This window comes from Colossoma macropomum, unplaced genomic scaffold (genome assembly GCF_904425465.1).
Source record: "Colossoma macropomum unplaced genomic scaffold, Colossoma_macropomum, whole genome shotgun sequence".
Classification (NCBI taxonomy): domain Eukaryota; kingdom Metazoa; phylum Chordata; class Actinopteri; order Characiformes; family Serrasalmidae; genus Colossoma; species Colossoma macropomum.
The window spans coordinates 20,100,731-20,118,369 of NW_023494807.1; the positions used below are offsets into that span (position 1 = coordinate 20,100,731).

General features: G+C 39.4%; 1 protein-coding gene across 1 annotated transcript; it reads right to left on the minus strand.

Moving 5' to 3' along the window:
* Positions 1 to 883: 883 nt before the first annotated feature.
* On the minus strand, positions 884 to 16,257 carry si:ch211-178n15.1. The gene is made up of 3 exons (XM_036556419.1): positions 14,243 to 16,257; positions 11,342 to 12,126; positions 884 to 1,760 (listed from the first exon to the last, which is right to left on the minus strand). The coding sequence occupies exons 1-2, from the start codon at positions 15,239 to 15,241 to the stop codon at positions 11,473 to 11,475; spliced, it is 1,653 nt and encodes a 550-aa protein (XP_036412312.1). The 5' UTR covers positions 15,242 to 16,257; the 3' UTR covers positions 884 to 1,760; positions 11,342 to 11,472.
* Positions 16,258 to 17,639: the final 1,382 nt, after the last annotated feature.

The window sequence follows — 17,639 nt, forward strand, 5'->3', positions numbered from 1 at the left end:
CAAACATGCATTAATGGTGTTTCTTTTGAATATTGTATGTTTTTTAATAAGTAGTTAAGTTTTCTAAAAGATATTCTCCAAACATGTAAAAAGTAACTGTATTCTGAATACCGCCTGTATTAATTGTAACTTGGACTGAATACAGATACCTAACTTCTTTGTGCTGAGTATATATTCCCAATACTTATTCCGTCATATCCCAAACCTGTTGGTTGATTCTGGTTAATCTAACATGTTAGGACTTCTCTTCAGCTCTTAAAGTTGTAACGAACAGAACAGTCTGCTTAGCTACATCTACCTGGATACTGCAGAGAACACACGTTCTTGTTTGGACAATTTTCCACTCATTTGAAGAATTAAACCCTTTGGTATCCATCCAGAATGTAACAGTGAAACACGAGTAGTACTCTAATACTTTCAGGTTTTAAATACAAGCATGAATCTGTTCAATAAAAATGAACTAAAATTACAGACAGGTATTTTGTAGTTGCCAGAAGTGATTAGACCTTCACTGAAGGCCCTGAGGGTTCACCTCTGCTGTGCATGGTGTACTCTATAGTATCAGGGAATAAAGTAAGAGAGCTGAGATGGTAAAATGGGCCCCTCAAGGATAAGTGGTGAAATTCTCAGACAAGACTTAAATAAATAGAGACACAGACGCTGTCAAGACTGGAGACACTGTACTCCAGTGTACAAATATTCTTTAGGAAGAATATTTCATCTAGTCTTTGGTCAAATATGAGTTCATATTACACAAAAAAAGCATGTAGGTTGTTTAAAAACAGCTTTTTTGAGAGCTTTTTTTTAATTGTAAGGGCATTACGTTGTATGAATGTGTATTAGGGAAAAACTGATATGAAATGATGACATCACCCTAACAGAGTGCTTTAAAATGTTTCCATTTTTATTTCTGGTGAGCTTCATACGACATTCTTGAGTCATTTAAAGTCTTTTGCATCTTTCAGTATCCTAAAGCGCCCTCTTCTGGCCACAATACGTCAATGCTACTACTTAAATGCAACAGTCTTTACAAATGGCTTATACTGGCTGTAAATACTGCTTAAATAAATCCAGTATAGTGCGCAACGTTTATGAACAACGCGCTACAGTCTGGTCCAGAGGAAAGAACCATGCTTATACTGGACCACAGAACACGCAGGTTGAATATATAATCTTCTCGTATGAGGTGCTATGACCCGCTTTTTAAGACGGGTAATGGCTTCAGCTTTTTACAATGATTGTTTACTCGCCAGACCCTCAGGGTCAAGATGATTAGTTTAGCTTTAACACTTATCAGCCACTGTTCATTTCAGCAATGATAAGGAATGTTAAAATCACTTTCTTTTTTTTTTTTTCTTTGGTCATTGCAACAGTCCACTCATAGTCATCAGAACGTGTTGCGTAATATTTGGGTGCCAGGACTGAATCTGGACTTTTTTGTCCGATCAGGGAGCAGCTTATTCCTCTGTGGCGCTTTACCTTGAAAGGGTAAAAACTCAGAGACTGGGTCACAGGTAGGTCCCATGTGTGCCTAGAAAGGGCAGCTTTGTTCTGTTGGTGGACACAGTGCAGTCAGGCTTGAGTGAAGAGAGACAGAGAGAGGTAGACAAAGAAAAAGAGAGAAAGAGAGAGAGAGAGAGAGAGAGAGAGAGAGAAGAAAATGGAGCTGTTTCTGGAGCTTTCCATTGGAAATGCTTCCTCTTCCAGTAAGACGCCCTCGCCTTGCTGTTAGAAGCAGTTCCACTTTGTGGCATCCATCCCTGTAATAAATAAAACAGACAGTTTAATAACTCAATGCTCAGGAAAGGCTTTTTATAACAAAGGCATAAGCAGGATAAAAGTTTGAGCACCCCAAGTCAAATTAGGTTTTGTTTGCTTTCTAAGTGAAAGTAAGTTAACACATCCTCTACATGAACTACGGAGCCCCGCTAGTGACGACCCTTTTAAAAAAATAATGTGTAGCCACAACTTACTTGTCTTATTCCTACATCTTACTAAGTTGTGGGACTTAAATATAACAACTTAATTACCTTGTTCCCATGACTTAATTATTGCAACTTAATTATCTTGTTCCCAAAGTTTACTAAGTTGTGGCCATGACTTAACTATAACAACTTAATTATCTTGTTCCAATGACTTAACTATTGCAACTTAGTTATCTCATTCTCACACTTTACCGAGTCACAGCCACAACTTTATTATTGTAACTTATTTAGCTCGTTCCTATGACTAAACGTAATTGTCGCAACCTCACATTTTACTAAGTCATGGCTACGACTTAACTATAACCAATCAATTGTCTCATACCCATGACTTAAGTATTGCAACTTAATTATTTAGCTCCCACAGTTTACTAAGTTGTGGCCAAGACTTTACTATTGCAACTTATTTATATCATTTTCACACTTTACTAAGTCATGGCCTCAACTTAATTATAACAAGTTAATTATCTCATTCCCATGACTTAACAAGTGCAGTTGTATTATCTCGTTCCCATGACTTAACTATTGCAACTTAATTGTCTAGTTCCCACACTTTACTAAGTTGTGGCCATGACTTAACTATTGCAGTTTAATTATCTTGTTCCCATGACTTATCTATTGCAGCTTAATCATCTTGTTCCCATGACCTACCTATTGCATCTTAATTATCTCATTCCCATGACTTAATTGCAACTTAATTACCTCATTCCCACGCCTTACTGAGTCATGACCCCGCACTATGATCACATTTCCATGCCTCAGTAAGTTGTGGCCACACATTATTTGAAAGAAGGAATGTCAGCAGCAGGGCTCCCTAAGGATCAATGTTAAATATGTTAAATATTGTTAATTTCTGCAAGTTTTAGACCACAATTTCATTTACTTGCTGAGTTTAACATGTTGGAAAAAAATAAAGCATAAACTATAAAATGTGCCATGACTTTTACACAGTCCCACACATTTTCCCAATATGTTCAGCAACAAACAGTAATTGTGTATTAAAATGTGCAGAAGTGTGTTCTGAGTAGAGGATGTGTAACTTATTTTCACTCAGAAAATCAACAAAATGTCATGAGAATACTATATAACAAAATGTAGGATTTACATCATTTAACTACATAGCAGTTAATAAAGCATCTAATGGTATGCAATTATCTTGTTTTGTTCAATTATTTTTTCAATTGTTTAATCTTATACACACTTTGTTCCTTCTTAAATAGTGTACTTTTGCAAAAAAAGATTTGAAAAAATTAATTATATGTTACTGTTTTGTTTGCCAAACTCAAAAACAAAACATGATGATAAAAATCATGGATTGTGTAAAGTCCTTCAAATATAGTCCTTCGTAAAGGTGCCGAAAGGGTTTCTTTGGAGTGATGCCATATATAAACCATTTTTCCCTTTCAATGGATGATTTTTTTAAACAACCATTTTAGTAAATAAGATGTGCAAACATGGAGAAGATTTAAAAGTGTAAAGAACCTTCACATAATGCAAATGTTCTGTTAAAATATTTTTCTTTTCGAGAACCATGCCTACAAGCCAGGACCCTTTTCAGAACCTTTAATTTTAAGAGTATATCATGATATATCACCCACCTTTAGCTTTAGGCTTACATGCAGGTCAAAAACACTTTGATCAAAACTCAGCATACACAACATGCTTAACCCCTTAAAAGCTGCAGGCTTATTAGATACTAAGGCTTATTATTCATTAAATACAGGGGCTTTAATGCAAAGCAGCTGAGCTTTTCTTAGGTTATAGAAGTGTTTAATAAAACTTTAGGCCTGCTTGTGGGCCCTGGCCATTTAAGGGGCTAATCTTAATCTACAGCTATAAAAACTGTAATATCTACAACAATGTACCGTGCCCAGGCTGCTGTGATACTTTAAATGTGTTTTATAGTTTAATACAGCATCCTGTGTTAAATTCTGGGAAAACATTTAGAGTACAGGTAGATTATATTGTTTCAAACACCTTATTGTATGGCTACTGTATGTTTTTATGTATATATATACATATACAGTTTTATACCGCATTTAAAAATACATGTACAACATGTCATTACTGTAAACAAACATTACAGTAACTATCTACAACTCTGCTGCCAGTAAGTTATTGTAAAGTTACAGAGTAATTGTTTACAGTTTACATTGTTTACAGACACTGACATACATGAAATAATATGTGGTCTGTATCCCTTAAACTTCTTCCATCAGAGCTAAATTCATGTGTTTGTCCTTCCTAAGTTTGATCCCTCAAAGCCAGTACTACTTTCACTAATCTACTGTAGTATTTATCCCCTGGATTTGAGCAATAGCTCGCATTAGAACACAAAATAACTTAAATTGGCCTTTCCCCACTCTATCAGTGCTGCTGTGAGAAAAGCGAATGGCACCGCACCAAGCCTGCGCTTGTTTAACAACGTGATTTAAGGGTGTGATTAATGCGCTCTGTTTGGCTCCGTGCTGGAGGACAGCAAAACTGATTAGGCAAGTGCTTTATTAAAGCGCCAGAGTGTTGCTTTTGCCACAGCTTAAATGCGGCACTGGAGATGCCAGGGTGTGCATTTGGGAAAGGGATGCAGCTTAATGAAATGCCTTAGATTAAAAATGATAGAAAAAGAGGTAGAAGTTCGATGGGTTTAAATACAGGACATGGCAAAAGCAGTCCTGACATCTAATCTGCAAACATTAAGATCATTACATTTATCCTAATGTGTTGTTTTTAATACCTGAATCCTGTCCAGTTTTGATCTAAATATAAGTAGCTGCCTCTTCCACCATCTAAGAACATCAGAACAGGCTATATATACAGTGCAAAAGTCAGAAACCATCCATTCTTTTCCAGTCAAGTATATAATATTAGGTATAATATCAAATTTTCTATCAGTATTTAATTTGTCCACACTTTACTTTTGTGCACCTACTGACAATTTAACTCTTCCATTCTTCCAATCATAAAACCAACCACTTACTGCCTCCCAACAAAAGCTGTTCCCAAAGGAGTCACTGACATTATTTTCTCCTTTAAAGAGACATAAACATTCACACAAGCAACTATCCAAACACACCAAACATTTTTTCCTTGTGCATCTAGTGCAGCTAAAGGAGATGTTTCTGACAATAGATAACATAATCTACTTGCATAAGGAAGGGGAATGTCAAAAGAAAGTAAGGGAAAAACTGGGAGTTTGAAAAAAGATTAAAAAATACAGATAAAATGGGATCCCTAGCTACTGTGCAAGACCTGGTAGACCAGCAAAACTGTCCACATCAGATAAACAGCACTTAAAGCTTTCATCTTTGAGGGAAAGGAGAAAATCAAGCTCCACTCTTGCTTCAGATTTGATAAAAGCCTTGAATATTTCTGTCCATCCTTCCACTGTGAGAAGACAATTCAACACTATGAGTCTGAAAGGATGTGTAGCTGACAAGAAGACAAGTAAGAATAGACAAAAAGAAAAACATTTTGCTAATCAAATACAGAAGCTGCTGATGTTCTCAGAACAACAGACTGACCACCCCAGAGTCCAGACCTCAACATCACTAAATGTGTTTAGGATTACTTAGTTTGTGAGAAGCAGAAAATGCAACCAACTTCTAAGACTGAACTTTGGAGGTGTGGATAGATAGAAATTATTGATAGATTTCTTTGAAAAACTGAAAGCAAGTCTTTAGAAAGGAATGGAAATGGTGATAAAGGAATGGACGCTGTGATAAAGGTATGGCCACACACTCTATAATTACTGAAAAAATAGATATTGTATTTAGATATTGAGGCTTCTGTGTAGTTTTCTGTTAAACATATGTTTCTGCTTGTTTTCTGATACTTTTACCTGAAGTTACAATAAAATTAACATCCAGAATGCATCGTATTTAAAAAAAACAGTGGTGATTAAGTCTCGAGGCAGATAACTTAAATAATTACGAATAGATCATTACATTTAGTAACTTGTTGATGTTTACAAAAACTTGAAACATCTTAAAATTCTTTTGTTATTGAATAAAATAACAGTGATTATTAATATGACAAGTGATTCCAAACTCTTGAAGTTATAATATGTGTGTGTGTGTATATATACATATATATATTTATATATATATATATATATATATATAAACACACACACACACACATATATATATATATATGCACTGTTACAGGTAGACTTCAGTATAGTCTGTGTTTCTGAGCTGCTGGTGGAAACTCTCGAACAGGTATAAACATTAGTCCTTCCTCTAAGACTGTAACCATAGTAACCTGTCATGCCAGACACATGTGGCCCTTAAAACCCCTTGGACACCTGAAGCGGCTGTCATAATTGATTTAAAAGACTATTCTTAAGTCTGTGGCACTTGGAGACTAGAAATTGAACAGAGCCATGCTTTTCTGCAGGAAAGAGTGTACCTGCGGTGGTACAGCATGTATCAAAGTTGGAAGAGTGAAAGTGCTGATTGTAGGATTAGATTACGTCTTTCATCCTCTCATGAAAATAATTATATAGACAGAAAGAGCTGATTTAAGATCAGCACACCGGGGACAGTTGGTGCATTCAGACCCTCATAGCAACTATCTGCATTTTCAGACCAAGGCACTGCACACCAATCAGCCCTCATATTCTGGGGAGGAAGGAGCAGGCTTTCAGTACAATTCAGTCATTTTCAAGTTTACCAGAAGGACTAGCACTCAAACAGCTGATGCCAGTCATAAAAGCAAGTAGTAAACTATGATTCAAGCAGAGTTGGGCAGAATACTTTGAAAATGTAGTGATGGCTGAATGCTGGATACACTGTTGAAACACTGTGACAGCTAAACCTTCCTCTCAGTCTTTTGCTGCTGTATGGGTGTTTTGCTTTGCATTTCTCATCAGCTTATATATCTTCCAGGCCTTGCCTTGACTTTCCACAGTTCCCCTTAACTGACATTTCCTAATGTCATTTTGAACAGTTGAAATTGTGAGCTGGAAGCATTCTGATATCATTTCAAAGTCTTCCCCTGCTTTGTAGTCATAAGTTAGCTTCATTTTTAGATCCACAGCCAGCTGCTTAGAGGATGTTAGCACAAGGTTTAAGGAGCCATACAATTTATTATGCTCCAGAATTGTAATCAGCTGGTTTAATGACAATTCCTTTCCTGTCTAAAAAGTCCTAAAGAGTAATTTAAGGTCTATCAAGTTCTAAGAGTTTACAGTAGGGGGGTGTCCAAACTCTTACACATGCCACAATTACTACTTTATTTTTTTTTTTAGGTTAATCAAGCATTAAGTACGTATGTAATTGCAAAACAATGTTATTTTTTTAAAACTACTGTAGAGGTTGTGTTACTTCTTCAAAACAAAAAATATTTTGTTTAAAAAAAATATTTTGACTGTAAATTAAATAAATCAAGGGTGATGTCTTTTGCACAGTACTGTAATTCTTCTATTAATATGTACCACAAAAAATTTGCTTATCATTTGAATGAAGTTCCACAATTCATCAGTTCACTGCTGCTCCCACAATCCCACAAGCAGAATTGCCACCTGTGTCATGAACTCAGCAAAAGTGGACGTTTTTTGTAACATCATACATCATACCAGTACAACACCAATACTAAGCTCATCACTCGCAAAAATGTCCACTATTGAGGAGACTGTTCAGTTCCATTATCCCTCAAAAGAGCTTAGTAACACTGAGACAAAGAACAGGCTCATCACATTGATTTATCAGTCTACTCAGGCTTTAGGGAGAACTTTAGTGAGAACAGTGTTTGTAAAGAAGCCATTTGTTCATCTTTAAAGTCTGTCTAATGAGTGTGTTTGCTGCATGCCGTGTGCCGTTTAGTAAATAGAAAAAATTGTATTTAAAAAACATGCATTGGTTGTGTTTCTTATAAAGATATGTATTTTTTTTATTTAGTAGGTATTTAGTAAGTATTCTAAATAATGCTTAATTTCTGTGTTCCGATGTATTCTAGATACTTGTTTCCCATTACATTCCACCCTTGAATACAGGTATGCAATCTAAATATGAGTGGTAAATTCTGAAGCTGTAAAATCAAGTGGCGAACTCGGTCAAGTTTCAAGCCTTTTTTTCAAGTTGAAATGCCAGTCAGAAAATTCTCTAATACCACATGAACGCACTCTTTTTACAGTGAGTGATGTCATTGGTCTTCCTTAGCGCATACTCAGGGTTTACATTATAAATGATCAAGTTCAAGTACCTTGAACACAAACAACTAGTAATTACAATTTGGTGACATGACAATTTTTTTACTTTGTAAATTGAATGTGATAACCACAGAAGTATGATGAGGTGGGACTTAATGCTGTTATTCATGCAACCAATCAGATTTCTTTCTTTCACTCCCAGATGTCAGGGATCCAGTTGTTGACTACAGATGTGGAACTCCTGGAGGCTGAAATACAGGCTATCCCCATGTTGAAATCTCTGAGCATCTCCACATGCCTTGTGTCATGTCTCATAAAACTGTCTGGCCACCGCTTTCCTGTCTGACGCAGGAGTAAAAATAAATTCTGAGCAGCATAAAGGAGCGTGGCCAGGCCAGGGCTTTCTAAAAGACGAGCTTTTATTATTCACGTGGCGTGCTAAAGTAAAAAGCCATTTCTTTACAACCTCTTTTTTATGGGGCTGATATGAAAGGTAGATGAAAGTCAATAGGGCTCTATTTTCCCTAGACTAGATTTTAATGAGTGGTGCTAGTCCTGTTTGACTTGGGAATTAGAAGTCTTAATTTCGTTATTTGCGTAATTCAGCAGGCAACGAGTGTCACAAGTAAGCTAATTAGATGACTAGCTAAAGGATATGCTCTGCCAAAAAGGATTACTGTTTGTCTCAACTGAAACGTCTGTCCCAGTACAACAATTTGCACATTCTGTTAACACCAGATTGCAGAGAACTCGGAATGTTAACCCAATAAAGCACAATCAGGTCAGGCTAGCAGAGCACCATATGCCCAGACAGTCGTAACCGTCTAGACTTTATGGTCTGTGTGGGCTAGCTCAGTCGCACATGCACTGACTGTACTGCCATCAGACTGTGGGAAGTTAGATTACACTTTAATGAATACCACCAGCAAATAATTAAACCCTCACAGTGGCCACCGCTGCGGAGGAAGTTAATGGTGCGCCCAAAAGACTTGGAACCAGCTTTTTTAGGGTTGTTGTGGACCTCTGGCCAACAGAAGTTCTTTGCAAACAAGTCGCTTACTTAAACATCCAGTGTGTTTTGAGGATGGAGCACATGCTTGGGACACTCCCTCAGATAGCTTATGGTCACTGCTGACCACTTCCTGTGTTGGGTGTTGGGCCATGCCATGTCCCCTCCCAGCTGTGGGCGGCCATCATTTTACACGGCGTCTGAAAATGCCTGTGTTTATGGAACCATCGCAAATATTGTACAAGCTTGCCTCATTCGGTCCGTCACCAAGCCAAGTGGCGTCTAATCAAAACCAGACAGCAGGTCTGGCTCAAACATGGGGAGAAAAAAATAGGCTGTTGTTGCAAATACCCTCCACTAGAGGACGATGAGCAGCTCTTGCCAAACCTCAACCACTGTTTTGAAAACATGGCAGGAAAAAAAATAGCCTAGCTCTTCCTGTACACACAGATTGTTTCTGCAGTTTGAAGACTAAAACCAGAGTGATGAAGGCTGAGACAAAGATTTGGCTTATTTTCCCCTCCACTGCAGTGCTAAAGCCCACCAAATATGTCTAAGTGATTGCACCATTAAGCCATTAAGTGAACTTCCTCCCTAAACAAAAGCAATGTTCACATGTTCATCATTCAGGCACTTAAGAGATTAGATAAGATAGCATCGCTTAAAGAGGATTTTCACCCAGTTTTGAAAATTTCTGTATAATTAAATGGGTAAGGTGTAAACAAAGCCATTCAGGGTGGTTCGATGTAAAGTGCTTCATTCTAGAGAAGCTTAGAGTCTTGGAATCAGAATTGTTCATAGTGGTGATGATAGGAACCAGACATCTGAAGAGTTTAATGCCTGTTAAAGCTACATCACAGGACGTTATTATGTTACAAATATGCTGCTTTATGCCTGGGACATTGTTTTACAATAGTTTTGAGGTAAGCTTTCAGCCTAAAACCGATAATATAGTCTAATAAAAATGATAAACATTACATACAATGTAAAAAAAGGTATTTTCACTGTTACAGTACTGTACATTTTAAAGATCATTATTTTTGGAAAAAACTTTTTTAACTGCTGTTGTTAACTACAGAAATAGAATGTACATTTGCAAAAACAAATGATCACCTTTATTTCGCAAACATTAATGGTTGTAAGTAGTGAAACTGTTGAATTAGATCAAAATGCAGTGTTTCTAAGAAATTAAATAACTGTAATTTTACAGATTTTTACTATAATTGAGAAAACATACTTTTGCTGTTAATTTATGGGTATTGTCTGGCACCCCTGTCATTTTCTTACAGATTTTTTTTACAGTGCATGTAGGTTCATTAGCCAATTTCAATTGCATAAAATGGGTACATTTGTTTGGTAGACACCATAACCACCTCTTCCTATCACCACCAATGTAAAGAAATCTGAATTTACATCGATTTATTTCTGCTGAAATTTTGAAAAATCAGAATTCCCCTTTAAGTTAAAGCAGAACATTGGCTGGTACCTCTTCACACCCACTTACGGAGACAAATGTATTCTTGAAACAGACACTATTAATCTCTGCATTCTGCGCTGGCTAAATAATACATTATTTTTAGAATGTTTATAAGAACCTTCTTGATTGCACCCTGAATTGCATACTGATGAATAGTATTATAAAGCAACGTCCTCCAGGCCTCTCAATGAGCCAATCTCATCCACACTCTCCTGAAGTGATTAGTTCTGAAACTCTGTATTACCCAGGAGTCGGTTGCATTGACTCCCCCACACAGAAAATAACAACACAAACAGTAACCCGAGAATCTATGCGCCGTGCAGCATTAGCACGACAAACAGATGGAACAGATCACTCATGACTCAAGTTAGAGCTATATTATCAGGGGGGAGAACGTGTCGTCTGCTTTTGCCCAAGTGGCAGATGTTCAATTTTTGAGAAAATGATTCAGCCACCTCCTTGGCCTTCTACTTCCCGGAACGAATGACTAAGAGTCTAGATGCTGATGGTTTTAGCTGTTGCGCAAGAGGCCTTTCAAAACCCGTACTAATAAATCCGATAGCTTATTTGATATGTTTAGAGGTACATATGCAGACATACAGTCAAGTATGCCTGCATAAGCCTTTATACATTCAAGTACGGTTTTAGCACAAACAAACACAAACACAAATATGCATTCATGATGAACAATCCTCTTTTGAGGACACTCATTGTCCACTCACCCTGAGTTACCTAACCATGTAGAAGCTTGGGGGGGGGATCCTATTTAGGTTGTTTACATGTATGTGTGGGTGTGTGTTGTCCTCATGACTGCAGACAGCTCTGAGGCAGCAGAACTCCCCTCTTACCCCCTTTACACCATGGTGGAAGTTAACTGTTTCTGTTTTCCAGAGTAAGAGGGTATCTTCAGGGCATTTGAAGGATGGCTTGAATCCTGAGGGGGTATTTTGGCCTGTCCATTCTGGGGATATGGTGGGGGTTTTTGGGTCTTAGGCAAGCCAAAGGTTGTCAGAGGAAAAGAGGGTTCGGGATTCTTTGAGAGGGCCATGTGATCCACTCTGCTTCTTTGATGCTGGAGATCTTTGACTTTGACTCTGGGAGGTCTGGCTCGCAGGCAGTCTCCATTGGCAGTGCTCTTAGTCCTCTGCATTTCTGTTGCAGAAGCATGATTCATTCCCCTGCTGCCTGCAGACTCAACAGCAACTGGACCGTGGACAGGAGAGGACGGGTTTGTATGGTTCTTTGTGGCGGTATGACTATTGGCGCAAGAGGCAGCCACTGCAGCTATGCTGTGGTCTGGCAGGGAATGGGTAGTCCGCGACCTGACACCTGGCCGAGCGCCGTCTCTTTGTGTTGATTCCATATCTCCGTTTGAGTTATGGACGAGCGCCACAACTCCAAAATGGTTGCCTTGGTGCCTGGAATCCTGTGGCGGTCCATTGCATGGACTTTGCTCTTCCTCACCCAGGTCGATGTTGGAGGTCAGAATGTCAATCTGTTGGACCACCTACGCAGATAAATGACGTTGTTAGGCTCAAACAAAGCATGCTTAACCATTTACTGCATGACTTTTTGCCTGAAAAAAAATTGCCTGACTATAAAATAAAAGTCCTTTTTTTCATTTTGGGATACTGAAGCCTTTTCAAAGAGTTTTATCTGATGCCTTCCTGTTGCCTTCTGTACTTCTTTTATCATACACACATCACATGGTGAGGACAGCCCTCAGAAACATTCTCAAAATTTGTGTATAATTCTATAAATATATATATATATGTGTGTGTGTGTATATATATATATATATATATTAGAGAGAGAGAGTGAGAGAGAGGTGATAAAATATAATTGTTACCATATGGCAACAGCATGCAACACTTGACTTATATTCATAATCCTTTATACATTTATAAAACATTTATACATAATTTGACTGTTATGCACTTAATGATAAATATGGCTTTGTCCTTTGGTGGTATATTGGTTTATTCTCATTGTATGCACAAATTGCAGTTATTTTGTGATATGCTTTTGCCATGTGGCAACAAACTGTATAGTGCACCCTCAATTTTTGTCCAATTTTTACCATTTTTTTTCAATAAGAAAGACAACGTTTTTCCAAATGTATTTCTTAATTCATGAAATAAGGGAAAGGAGCATCCAATACAAGATCTATGTCTTTGAAGTGTGTTTGTGACATAGAAGCAAATATAGTGGAACATAAAATCTGATTTATTAAAAAACTCTGATTAATGTGTTTGATGTAGGAAAAATAAGAATACTTAGTACTTAAGAAATAAACAACCCATTTGTCAGTCACTTGAGTTACATTTTTACATGTGGTAGAGTTGACTTCTCTGTCCCAGAATCACCCAGTCATATGACCACTAATTGACTGTTCGCTCTTTTTATCCAGCTACAGAGTGCCTGGGGAATGCTGGCTAAATTCTTCCAAACTGACTTCAACAACAAAAATCACTTATTAAATGATGTATTTCTACATGTAATTCTCCAGTAAATCAAGGCCATTGTTTTAAAGGATTATAAATGCCACCACTCTGTATACTGTTATCAGATATCATTAGACATAAGTTGTACCCTACCATTTTAACCCACCACCTCACAGCAACTCTTCACTTAGATCTTTTTAAGCTGATTTGTGATTTCCTAGAATTACCCCTAGCCTCTTAGATGGCATATACAAAGCAGCTTTTAATGGAAGTCTTGATGTGTCTACTGAAAATTGCAGCTCGATTCTAAATAATTAATTTCCTTTTTCATCTCTTGTAGTCCATTATTACTAATGTGAATCTACATACAGTAGATTCAGCTATCTTTAGGTATTGATTTTGGTGGTGCTTCCTTTCTAATGGACAGCATCCAGTCTGGGGTCCTCTTAAAAGAGCAATATCTCATTCTCTTGGAGTGATAATAACTTCTCATTTGCTGTGATATCCTTTGTTTATGGGGATCAGAGCGCTGCATAGATCCTATTCCATACAAAATAGTCAATGGTTTACACTCTTGATAACGACACAATGTCCCAAGAGACTAATTCAGACTAACTCAAGATGTCCAGCTTTGATGACCCATATGAGGCAACAATAAGGGGCTTTGATCCCAAAAGCAGCTGTATTTTTTTGTCTTGATGTTTATTTTGGGCTGAGGTCATGTTCTTCAGCATTCAGCAGTAGCTTACCTCCCCGTAGCTGTCAGACCGGATTCATTACCAAGATGTTTGTAGAGAGCACGCTTAAAAAACATCTACTCCACGGGCTGGCACCGGACACTGCACTGATCATGGCCAGATTTTCCCTCTAAAAATTCATTAAGGCCCCGTTTCTCAGGAATCTGAATCACTGATAAACCTAATGATGTTAATGCTCTCTTAACAGCAATAGTCCTTGTAAAATATACATTAAAGATGCACAAAGTAAAAAGATGTGGTGCAAATAATGACCAAATGACCTACTCTACTATACTTCATGCCTGCATACTGTTGGAATAACAGGAACAAGTGGAGAATACTGGGCAAAACTTATGAAAAAGACTTTGTAGCAAGGTTGTTGACATCGATATCCATATGAAACCAAAATGACTATGGACAAGTTCAAAATTACCCTCCTCACCTCTTTCATCTCCAACTGAACCTGTTTCAGACCACCAAGCACATCTTCCAACTCTGTGACCACCTGTTTGATCTGTTCCCGCACTGTTCCTTGGTTTTTCCTCTGGTTCCTCTGGTTGTCCTGACTTCTATGGTCCTCTGTCCTTCCTGCTTGATCCTGCTTGGTCTCTCCTCTCTGGGCCCTGCTTATTGGCAGCCTGGGACCTGATGTCCTGGAGCACCAGAACTTGCTCGGAGGTACCTCTGTGGAAAAAAAGGCTGGGGAACCATTGCAATGTGTCTTGGCAGGACTGGATGGTCCACTAATATCTGGGCTGTTGCATCTGTTCCCATCATCATGACCCTCAAACCTGACATGTCTTTTTTCACAATGCCCATTGTATCCAGAAGTGTCGAGATTGTCCCAGTCTGGTCCCTGTGAATGTGCATCCCTGTGGTAGCTCTCACTTACACAGTCCCAATAATGCTCCTCTGACACATACCGGGCTTCTCTGTAGTACCGCTGACCTCTGACCTTAGCTGGTGGGAGCTGTGGAATGGGGCTGCCGTTGAAGGGGTGTGGTGGCATCTCAGGATGGTACCGTTGCCTTGTGCACCTGTAGTCCCCATGTCTTTCCCAGACACATGCACACGGGACCAGCCGGGGGTCCGGTGGCCAGTCCCATCTACAAGCCCTTACCTCCCTCCACAAGTAGCAAGGAGGACTACAACTCTCAGGTACAGGGTAGTGGCTTGGCCCCAGGTAGATGTGCCTTCTCCGGGGTACGCAATGGTCAGGGTACCCCATGCTATCCTCAGCCATTCCTACCTCTGAAGGAAAGGGAACAGGCAAATCCCCCCTCCACAAGACTGGGTTTACACTGTCCACTGGAGACAGGCATGGCCCATCCATGTGCTCCTGCCCATGGGGTAGTGCTGGTCCCCGGAGTAAGCAAAGGTGGCAGTAGTCCTGGGCTGGATGGAGGACAGGCCGTCCCGTTGCCGCCTTCTCTGACTGCATACCAGCAGGAGTCCAGAAGCCGCCCAGGCCGATGACTTACAAAACAACTGGTTTCCTCCCCCTTCTCTCTCCACCCAGGCCATTCACCAAGACTGTTTTTCTCATCTGCGTAGTTTCTGTTTCTCTCACTACTCCCTTTTTTACTCCCTCTCTCACTCCTTCTCAATCCCTTTATGATCCCTTCACTCACATGCTGTTTCTCTCTATCTTTTCAGTCTGTTTCTCTCTTTTGCTCTTTCCACTTTTCCTGTGCAACTTTTTTTTCTCTCTCTCTCAATCTTGCTCAAGCCTCACCTCCCCCTTCCTTCCTCCTGGTTCTTTTTCTAACCTTTCCTTGTTTTCCCTCCTTTCTCTCTTTCTCTCTCCCCCTCTTCTCAACTTCTCTCACTTCCCGTATGCAGCCAGTCCGTTGCCCTCTCTCCGGCGGTGGGCCTCTCTCTCTTCCCTTTCTCCCTCCCTCTTTCTCTCACCACCCCCCTCCTTATTCTCTCACTCTGTTGCAGGCTTCAGACTTTCCTGTTCCTATCCCTCACTATGCTGCACTTTGTCTCCCCTTCCCTTGTTTCCTCTCTCTCTTTCTCTCCCTCTCATACACACTCTCTCTCTCTCTCTGTACCTTTCTCTCTTTTTCTCTACCCTTACTCCTTGCCCATTTTCTCTTTCTCTCTCCCTCCGTCTCTCACAGTCTCTTTCTCTCTCTCTCTCTCTTTCTCTCTCTCTCTCTTGCTGTCTCCCTTAGAAAGTCAAGAGTTACGGCTCGTAAAGATGTTGCCTCTCCATGTGAGTCCCGATCGCTCCCTCAGATCTCTCACAGTCCTGCTTTCTCTCTCTCTTACTCTCTCTCTCTCTCCTTCTCTCTCTCAAGCCTGCCTGCCACTCGCCAATTAAACACAGCCAGGATTCCACACCGCCTGCAACGGGGAGGGGAGAGAAAGAAAGGGGGAAAGAGAGAGAGGGAAAGACAGATAGAGAAGGAGAGAGGCAGAGGAGGTGGGGTTTCAAGCACCGCCGAAGCAGACAGGATCTAACATGAGCGGGAGACAGAGAGATAGGGAAGGAGGGAGATGAGGAGGGAGGGAGGGAAAGGAGAGAGCGAGAGGGTGGGAGAGAGAACAGCCCTGGTGGAAGGGGGATTTTCAAAATAACTCTTCCCTCCTTTGAGTCTCTGCTCCGTAAGTGTGTTTGATAGACTTCAAAGGGTGTACGGCTGAAAGTCTTTTATTGTGTTTCGCAGTGTTTGTCCCTGCGCTTATCTGATTCCAGCCATCTGAGAGACTGATGCAAAGCCCCGACCCCACCGAAATCACACAGAAGACTGTTTGTTGGGGTTAAATTCTCATGGCAAAACAGTCCGTAGTTGCACGTTCCAAAGAAAATAAAAACTTTTCAACAAATGTATTCATGCCTGGAGCTTCTGTTAGAATGAGGCTCCCTCCCTGGTGTATTTGTTTTGTGTTGTTCCCCCGCAAATATGAACGCTGACATTTTTTTTTGGTACATATTCTCCATGGGAAAGAAGACGGTGTAGCTAATGTCTGACGACAATTGTTTGTTGAAGATACCTGAGAAGCGGCAATACTTGTGTTGCAGATGGACAGGTGAACCTGCAAAGCTTAGCTTGACAAATTTACCTTTGCATTTATGGCAGTTGCTTTTATCCAGAGCTTACAATTAAGCCATGTTACAGACGCAAATGCAGCGTTAAGAGTCTTGCCCAAGGTCTGCTATAGGCAGAACTTGGTGTGCGTGCCCTGCCCAAGATATCAAACCCCAATCTGGAGGACCTACACCCTTAAACACAGGGGTTCTGCAAAAGTTTCTTAGTAAAGGCAATAATTATATATAGAACCATGACAATTCAAGAACCATTTGAATGCTTGAATCATTCTTTGCCTGGTTAAATGGTTCTTATCCATGATAAAGGATGTCTTATGCAATAATCTTTAAAGAACTATTTTAAAATGTTTCTATATATAGCACCAAAAGGGTTCTGCTAATGTTACAAGCTATATAACTATTTTATTGATCCTGTATAGAACCTTTTTTGTTAAGAGTGTAGGTCCCTCCTAAAAGCACCATTTGAATACCTAAATTGTTCTTTGCCTGGTAAATGGTTCTTCTCTATGATGGAGAATGTCTATATGGTTCTTCAAAGAGCCTTTCAAAAAATGGTTCTGTATAATATCATAAAGGGTTCTGTTACTGTTGCTGGTCAAAGGACCATTTTTTAGTACTATATGTAGAGCCCTTTTAGCTAAGAGTATACTTCCAAAAAGGGTTCTTTACATGATGCCATAGACGAACCACTTATAGTTCAATTAAACAGTGGTTCCTCAGATGGTCCACATTTTTGCTCTATCCCTTTGTGTCGCAAGCAAAAGTCAAAAACCAATTTGAG

What these genes read in the sequence shown, in the direction of transcription:
- si:ch211-178n15.1 (XM_036556419.1), bottom strand. Translation starts at nt 15,241, where the DNA reads ATGCAGTCAGAGAAGGCGGCAACGGGACGGCCTGTCCTCCATCCAGCC. An exon ending in TTCAGTTGGAGATGAAAGAG is followed by an intron (nt 12,127 to 14,242) that starts GTGAGGAGGGTA and finishes TTATCTGCGTAG; the next exon opens with GTGGTCCAACAGATTGACAT.